Raw genomic sequence first — 9,423 nt, forward strand, 5'->3', positions numbered from 1 at the left:
TTGTAGAACCTTACTTATTATCCGATTCTACCAACTCGAAATTTTATGTATGCCATTGTATTATGTGTAGAGAAGAGCAAAAATACTACAATAGATACAGAATAACAAGTGTAATGTATGTGCAGTTGTTCCATGAAACATGCACAAACTTCGAAAACTTTTGCAAAAAATTCTAAAAAAGTTTCTTCGAAAGTGATAGATTAAATATATTCATTCTCTACAACTTATCTTAAGTTTTTCCTGGTTAACTGTACAATGTTAAAAGTTTCTAGGAAAATAATGGTTAAATGACAATTTATTTAACTTTTATTTATGGCTATATCACACGAGAGAAAATATGTGCAACTGCAAGTGTAAGTGCAACTGTAAGTGAAATTTCTCCAAAAATTGCTCGTGTGATATAGAAATCACGGTTGCACGAAATATCTGCAACCGTTCAGGCAATTTCTTTCATGAACCAATCAGATCGTTTGCTTTTATGACGTTTCAATTTTATGTGATGACGTTTACAAATGTAAATAAAAATGGCGGCGACGTTGGTGAAGAGGATGATCGGATGAAATTTTTTTATAGACGAAACGGAACAGTTTTTTAGTTTAATAATAACATTTTCTTTAAAATCAAAGCATTAAAAATACTTTCACACGATGAAATAACCATCTCAATGCAGTTGATGTACTACCATAACAGGAACCTGCACATCATTTTAGTATCGGTGAGTATAGTACACTATTTTCTAGATAAATTTTCTTTTAAAATATTTATTTATTTTAAGCTAATAAAATTAAAACTTATTATAATTTGTTCCGATCAAAGTTTTAATTACTTTAAATAGAAATAATTTCAATTTTTATATATGTAAAGATTTGTACTGGCGAAAAGCTTTATTTTGAAATATTCGCCAAGCAACTCGCCAAACTTTGTTACATTATTATAACATAAAATATAATAATGATTATATTTCTTTATTTTCAAATTTTAAACTTTATTACTGTTGATTGAAAAAGCATGTGTCCGATTATTTGAAATTTTTTTATTATTATAATTATTTGTGAATTAATTATTTTATTCTTCCCTAAGAATTCTTTTAATTTTTGAAAATCTAAAATACAAATTTCCAATCTCCTTGTCTGTTTCTACATTCATCCCCTCAATTCTTTTTTTTTTTGTGCGTGTGATGATTTACTAATGATACTTTACTTTTTATTTATACTTCACATTTATATTTTGATACTTAGCTTTTCTACAATGACAGTAAGTATGTAAGTGTACCTTACTAATTTTTCAATATACATAAATTTTTAATAGTCTTCGATCATAAATACAATCTATTTTTCTTAAAACAAATTTCAATCCAAACATAAGAACTACAAAACCAAATATACCTGCCATCTTTCATTAGTGTATAGAATAATCTTAGAACTCTAATCAAAATATCTGTCAAACTTAAAATAAATTTAAAGGGGATACCTAAGGACTTAAATGATTTCAAATTAATGGTATTTAATCTCTCTTATTCTAATAATGTGTTGGTAAAATTTTATCATGAAAGTGATTTCTTTCTTTTATTTCAGATATTTCGTATAATCCTGTAAGGTTTGTCTGGTGAAGAAGGAAAGAGATGCAATACTGTTTTTATGAAAGAAATTAAAAAATAAGAAATGAAAATGAATAATGTTCTAAATGTTTCACTTGACAATAAATGTTTTGTTTTTTAAATTGATTCTTGTATTATTTAAAAAGCGAAACAAAACATGTAAAAGTCTGTAACAAAATAATATGATACATAAAAAGTATGTTCTTAATAAAATATTGTTTTTTTTTCATAGTTATAAATAAATTTTAATTTATATACTGTATATTACAATAAATTTGTCCTAAAATAAATCCTATAATTTTTAATTAAATTATCTCATATCAATAAAGAATGTTTTAAATTTTACAATAATAAATTGTAAGTATGACATTGAAAATCCTCTTATATTTAAAAAACAATTTTACTAAGAAATTGGAAAAAATAATTTTCATAAAAGTGATACTCCAGATATGCAATGAGTAAATGAATAAAATTGATGATCCCTTAAAAACTAAACTCAGCGACACAGCCCACAGAGGGCCAAGGCCTTCTGTGTCCATCTTAGTTTTCTTGACCTTTGGGCTCTGGGATGCAGGAGCATTTGTTCCGGTTAGGTAGTCAGCCATACGTGAAACCCCCAGTGTTTAGCTCCCAAGTATGCTTGGTACTCATTTATCGACCCACTGAAGGAATGAAAGGCTGAGTCAACCTTGCTCGGCCCGACGATCGAACCAGGGACCTGTGGCACGACAGCGCGAAGAGCTACCGCTCAGCCACCGGGCGTGATGATTCCTTAATGCAATGTAAATTAATTTGATGACAATAAAATTCTGACACATTGTAGTATAGACAAGTAAGACATTAGTAGTATAGACATTATTTATTATGTATTGTTTAGACTAAATTAAAAAAATAGAATTGATTTGATAGAACTAATAGTTTTGATGTTATAAATATTTTATGAGCAAAAGGAAAGTCAAAAATTTTATATTTCATACATTAAACCCTCATTTCTTCTAAAGAATTATTTCAAAGGACTATGTTTTTTAATTATGCTTAAAAAATTAAATTTGAAGAAATGCCTTACTTGTTTAGATAGCAATGTCAGTTGCATAAAATGGTATAAGTCATAAAATTGTCCTTTCTACACATGAAACTTTTATAAATTTTCGAGTAGCTAAACTATTAAATCAGACAGCTTGTTTTTATTCTCATTCGATTTAGCGTATACATAGATAACGATACCGCACTTGCCTAGCTAGCATGTTAGATAGTAAATATATATAAATAAACTATGCTTTTACAGGGTGCGGAGCCAAATTCAACAAAAAATAAGCAACTTTTAAGAACATTTTAGGCACTCAAAAAATATTTTCAAGCACTATGTAAATTGACAAAATGCAAAATAAATCTCAGACTTCACATGATCATGATAAAATAACTAGAATTTGACAAAGAACTCTTTTCTTGATTATATTAGCCATTAAAAAATGATCAGGAGATTTTTCGGTTCGATTTCAGAGAGTGAAAAATAAAGCCTGAAATTGAGAATATCTTGCAAAATACAGCAGAGTTGCACATGAGAAAGCAAGGATCTCACCGAACCCAGCTCACTAGACGCACATGCGGACTCGCAAGTACTTCACCAAACCTGTGAAATGATTGGCGCTTTCATACGCTATGGACTGACGGTACGCTGAAATTGATCGTGGTTGAATGAATTCTGAAAACGTGAAAGAGAAAAATGTGAAAAACACGTTTTTACATAATACGTGGCGAAAATCGACATTCCCTTTCATAAATTTCATTTTCGAAAAGGGAAAATAAAGCACCTTTTAAAAACACCCATTAAGAAAAGCACCTTTAAGGGCCTTTAAAAAATGAAAATCGAAAATAAGCACCTTTAAGCACTTTTCAAAAGCGCTGCGCACCATGTTCTATACCTTAGTCACTCAAATCAAGATAAAAAAAATTGTCAAAATTCTAGATAGTATTTAAGTCCATCCCCCTTTCAACCCCTTATCCTTTTAGAGACGCAGCATGTATTTAAGTCCATCTCCCTTTCACCCTCTTATCCTTTCAGGGACGCAGCATGAAATTCAATGATATCTTAATATCGTCTCATATTATGAAGTAGAAATCATAGTCCTTTCTATACTATGCTACTTCACTATTGGGGAAATAAAGTTTTTTAGAATTTTAATTTGCTGCTGAAAAAAAGACTTAACACAAATACAAATGTAAAAAATTAAATCAAAATCAATCAATATTCTACAGCGTCTGTGATTTCTTTTTCCTCCCTTTACGAACATCGTTCAGAAACTATGATATAATAAAATATGATAAAATAAAATATGAGCCAAAAGTAAAGATAAATAACAAAATATGGTAACCCAATTACATGCAACCGTTCAGGCAATTAAGCAACCCTTTCGGCAACTCCGAACGGAGGAATTGCGCTTAGAGTTTCACTTACACTTGCAGTTACACTTGCAGTTGCACATATTTTTCTCTCGTGTGATAGAGGCATTAATCACATTCAAACAAAACAGTCAAATAACCAAAATAAGATGGTATTTAAACTGTTAACTGGGAGAAAAACCACTTATTAACTGCTTCCGCCTAATATGGTTAAACAAACAGAATTCTATCGTTGCAACTAGACCCACCTAAGGAAGCCACTTAATTTTCTAACATATGTGTACATACTATAACAGAGGGGGATAGCTGTTGATCTCGGGACCGACAGAACGGGGATCGAGTCTCAGCGGTGACATCAGTCATAAAAAGTTTCCAGTGTCCGGCATTCCCTAATTTGTGGTCTTAGGCTTTTCGAATCCGGCATTCTCATTCTTAGATGGCATCAGAATAAAACTGCTAAATTAGCTCCATTGTCTAGTTAAATTCTTTTTTTTTACGGTTTTGCAACCGTGTTAGCTGTAAATGGTTGAAAACTGTGTGGCTTTATATTCATGGTTTTTTAACCGTACTAGTTGTAAACGGTTTAAAAACTGTACAGGTAAAGATGTTCTTTACCATAAACTTCATCGTTGACTGGGTAGGCAGACTACTGCTGGTTATTTTATAATGATTTTTTTTAATGAAAAATCGAACAGTGTATGAAATGTGTTATTTTCATATTTTAACTTCACTTTTACTTTACTGTATTGAATGACTAACACCAGCAGTCCCCTAACACCAACATTCATATATAGCAATTATGCACTCAGCATAAAATAATCATTAACAATTCTTGTATCTCTTTTCTTAAAATTTTTATTTCTATTTAAAAGAAAACAAACTATGTAAACTATCTTAGACTTACCCTATGAGAAAATTATTCCACTTCCTTCATCATTATTCCACTACAAGCGTTCTTTTGAATTTGCATTTTCAATTGCAAAGAATGTTTTTATTTTTTTTATAACTTAAACAATGCTTCTTCTCTGTCGAATACAACGTTAAGACTAATAACACTTTAAAAAAATTAACGAGATAAGCAGAAATAGTTCATTTTTTTAAAGTTTTATTAGCTTCGCAGTTTTTATTAATTAACGGAAAAACAGAGAATTCTTTTTACATCGTTTTCAAAATGGAATGTGTAAATTCTACTTTACATATTTAAATAAATAGTACTTGGAAAAAATATGAATAAATGTATTAGAATTATAAAGATAAGGAGTTATGTTGTCTTTGAAAGAAGTGAAGAAATATCTCTGTAAAAAATGTGTAATAACTATTTTTGTAATTGTTATTTTACCATATGCAACCAAACCAGTCTAATAAGCATAAAAAATGTAGTATTCAAACTGTTAAGAATGAGAAAAAAGTAAATTGGTTGTTTTTCTTTTCTTAATACGGTTTAATAACCATAATTCTAGCCACACCTACTAAGCCCACCTTATGAAACCATTCAGTTCTGTTCAGCTGGGTGCATACTGTAGTCGAGAGGGCTAATCTGTCAGTCTTATGACCGGCGGGACAAGGGTTCGAATTACAGCTTTGACACCACAATATTTCCTTAATTCCTTAAATACATGAAGCGTTTCCAGTGTTATTCAATTTTCAATTGGTGACATTTGACTTTCAAAATACGAAACTACCATTCACGATTCACGCATAAATTGTGCATCACCACAGAGCTGTAATCTTAATTTTAATTTAATTTGTATGGTTCAGAAGCTATGCTAGTTGTATTTGGTTGCAAATCCGTATAGTTTTGCATGCACAATTTTTCGATCGTGCCAGCAATAAAATATTACTGTAAAGCAACAACAACAAAAAAAACTTGTATGAAGCACAAACGAAAGATTCTAAATGGACATAGTATAATTTCAGTTCCATAAACAAGAATCTTCCTTAGTGTCTAAACGCCTAATGAATTCATGTCCCCTTCAAGAACGAAAACTAAAATATGCCCTTTTATATATTTTTATTTGAGATTCATTCATATTGTGTTTTGCTATAGCCTATGTGGAAACAAATCCATATTAGTAAATAAATGTTTCTAATCATAAACTTCATGGTAAATTGGATGAACAGACTACAGGCAAAAATTTTATCGTAATTCTGACTGTATATAATTCGATATATAACTAAAGATTTCTAATAAATATGATTATAACTCTTTTTTTTATTCTCATTGGATATAAAGATGTTCTCGGTAATAAGTCCATTTTTGCTGAATGTCTTGCTAAAATATAACTTAGTTAGCCTTTGACGGGTAGAAGAATTTAAGGTGAAATTATATTTGATAATTCTAAGGAAAAGGAAAAAATATTAATATTACATTTATGAAAAAAAACTCTTGTTTTTTTTTTCAATAAATGGATAAATTATCTTTACCTAATATAATTACGATATTTTATTAATTAGTCGCGTAGTGAAAAATCCCAGTGAAATGTATTGTGCTGCTTTATTTTTATTTAAACTTGAAGTATTTAATCTACTTTTTTGCCTTTAAAGTACTCAAAACATATTTAAATTAAATTAAGAATGTTTAATTTTTAATTAATATTAAGATAAAAGGAAAAGAAATGTTTTATTTAGATGCAAAGACTTTATTTCAGAAGTAAATATGAAAGAATTAAAAGTCAAATGACTCAACAAGCTTAAATTTCGTGTAATATTTAATCCAAAACTTTTGAAAATAAGTAAAACATGTTTAATTAATTCAGGAAATTTTATGATACTGGAAAGTTTAAATTAAAAGACTTTTAATTTTATGTAAGATGTTCTAATAAAAAGTATGGAGACTTGTTTCAAGTACGCATCGATAAATAAATCCTTTTTTGATCACATGAATTTAAGTTACTATTATTTAAATGCTCATTAATATTTATATGTCAGTATACCACTCAATTTCGCACAATAACTTAGTCAAATTTTACTTAAAATAGCACTTGTATGAACAATAATCTCCAAGAGATCTTACAAATTTAGTTAAACGCTTACTAATTAAGTTTATTTCAAACTGATTTAAATGTAACGCTATTAAAGAAAAATATTACATGAACTATCTCTTACGCTTATTTTAATTGAAATAATATGTTTTTGCTATCTGTTTGAGGAATTACTATTATTCAATAAAAACAGATGCATTAATTCCTGTTGTTGCTCTGAGAGGTATTTTAAGTTTAAAATATCTGTATTTTTACTTATAACTTAAATCCTTAAAATTGCAATAAATAAAAACAATAATATAATTTCATTATTATGCATACTAAATTCACGAAAAAAGTGTGTTCATCTTTATTGTAGAAGCAGATGGTTGTTTAGATTTCTACGTTCTATCTTTCATTGCATTATCTACGTTTAAAAAGTTATCAATGGTTTTATATCTAATAACTTCTAAATGTATCTCCTTAATTCAGTCTCTAATTTATGATAGTAATTCAATATTTTATTTATATTTAATAAAAAGTTTGAGCTAGCAAGTGAAGAAAGACAGACATTACATTTTTGTTACACTGAGAGTTGAAACTGGTGATGAAAGGAAATTCTTTTGACAATAGAATTACTATTTTGATAGTTCTTATTGAACTGTATATTAGAACAAGAGGGAAAAAATCAGGCAAAATTACTCTACAATTTTGTATTGACATATAATTTTTGTAGGGTTATGTAATGACATTTTGTAATGACGGCCAAGAAAGCAATAATTCCGGTCAATAAAACTAAAACATACAGTATGTAAACCATTCATTTGGCAGTTTTTCCTTTCAAATGGCAATTATTTCACGGATATCCTGATTTTCAAAAATGTAATTTTTTAGTAAAACTGAGGGGTAGTTCCTTGCGCTCCCGTGCCACAGGTCCTGGGTTCGTTCCTCCCGCCGGGCTAGGTTGACTCAGCCTTTCATCCCTTCAGTGGGTAGATAAATAAATACCAAGCATGCTTGGGAAGTAAACACTTGGAATTCCTCGTTCGGCTGACCACCTAACCGGAACATTTGCTCTTGTACCCCAGAGCTCAAGAAAGCTGTGATGGGCACAGTAGGCCTTGGCCCTCTGTGGGCTGTCGTGCCACTGAGTTTAGTTTTAGTAAAACTTCATTTAGAAAAAAAAGTACTTTTAACGGAATAAATGGTTTTAAGTCATGCACTAAAGTATGATTATAAAATTACTAATTTTAACAACATTTACAAAATTTATCAAGTAGTATAAAATCATATTTTATTAGAATTATATTAAAAATCGTCACCAAAGCACTTCGGTAAAAATTACAGAGATTTTTTGTGACTTCATAGAGCCAGAAATACAGCGCGTTAAATTTTATCATTTTATGGTTTGGCTCAGTGCTTCCTCAGCGTTTTTTTAATTTTTTTTATTTTATTTCTAATGCAGACAATATCCTAAAGCCGTACAGAGATAAAAAATAAAGACAAATACAAATACAGAAAACAGATGAAATAAATTCAAAATACAAAAACAAAAGCAAAACATCAAACACAAAAATTAAATCAAGAATTTAAATTGAACAAAAGGTCTCTGGCCTCCCAGTATCGGGAGTAGATGCAGTTCTTTGAGATAACTGAACAGTTGAGGAGATGTTCTGCATTCATCGTCGCACCACTGCGCCAGAGGGGGCAGGCAGGATTATCCACTATTTTAAGACGGAAAAGATGAGCGTATAAGCAATCGTGCTTGGTAGCAAGTCGAAAGGCAGCTACAGCACTGCTTCTTGGGCAATCGGGGAGATTGAGGATGTCATTTCTCCACGATTTTTCCTTTGTCCGTTCTTTTAGCAATGATATATGTGTTGTCTTAAGTGCATGATTAATCATTAACGAAGTGGACTTATAGCTAACCAAGTTATTTGGGGCTTGATTAACAAAGCAACCTTTTTTGGCCAGTGCATCCGCTTTTTCGTTGCCGGGGAAACCACAGTGGGATGGCATCCATTGTAAGGCAATCGTTTTATATCTTTCACCTATCTCTGTCATTAAAGATCTACATTTCACAATGGACATAGAGCTAGGGGCTTAGGAGTAGTTGGCAATGATCAGAATCGCAGCTTGGGAATCCGAGAAGATGACAGTTTGATCGAAAAGAGAAGGACGAGCATTTAAATGAGTTAAAGCTAATTTGATTGCCTCAACTTCACCATCAAAAGCAGTCTTGGCTGTTCCCAACGAAAGATAGTGGGAGAAATGCTGCTTCCTCAGTGTCGAGTAGTACATTCGCTACTTTTATTAATTGATTTGATTAACAATCCATTTGCTAATTATAAAATAATAAAATATTTGGAGGAACTGTATAGACACCAATTTAATTTAAGACAATCGCTCTCGCTTAGCCAATAAGAAAATTCCGTTTTTTAAATGTCTCTGAATTCAAAAATCAAA

At 30.3% G+C, this 9,423-nt stretch overlaps 1 protein-coding gene and 1 long non-coding RNA gene across 2 annotated transcripts; one reads left to right on the forward strand and one right to left on the reverse strand.

The window, feature by feature from the left end:
• Positions 1-320: 320 nt before the first annotated feature.
• Positions 321-1,719, forward strand: LOC147809430 (uncharacterized). The gene is made up of 2 exons (XR_015433535.1): positions 321-715; positions 1,575-1,719. It is a non-coding gene; the product is annotated as an uncharacterized LOC147809430 (long non-coding RNA).
• Positions 1,720-8,538: 6,819 nt separating this feature from the next.
• Positions 8,539-9,021, reverse strand: LOC107446193 (uncharacterized). The gene has a single exon (XM_016060776.3). The coding sequence runs from the start codon at positions 9,019-9,021 to the stop codon at positions 8,539-8,541; it is 483 nt and encodes a 160-aa protein (XP_015916262.3).
• Between the last annotated feature and the right edge of the window lie 402 nt (positions 9,022-9,423).

Source organism: Parasteatoda tepidariorum, chromosome 5 (assembly GCF_982258835.1).
Source record: "Parasteatoda tepidariorum strain Cologne lab strain chromosome 5, Ptep-v5.0, whole genome shotgun sequence".
NCBI lineage: Eukaryota > Metazoa > Arthropoda > Arachnida > Araneae > Theridiidae > Parasteatoda > Parasteatoda tepidariorum.

Bases quoted from the DNA above. Each gene is read 5' to 3' on its own strand.
- LOC107446193 (XM_016060776.3), bottom strand. From the start codon at position 9,021: ATGACAGAGATAGGTGAAAGATATAAAACGATTGCCTTACAATGGATG.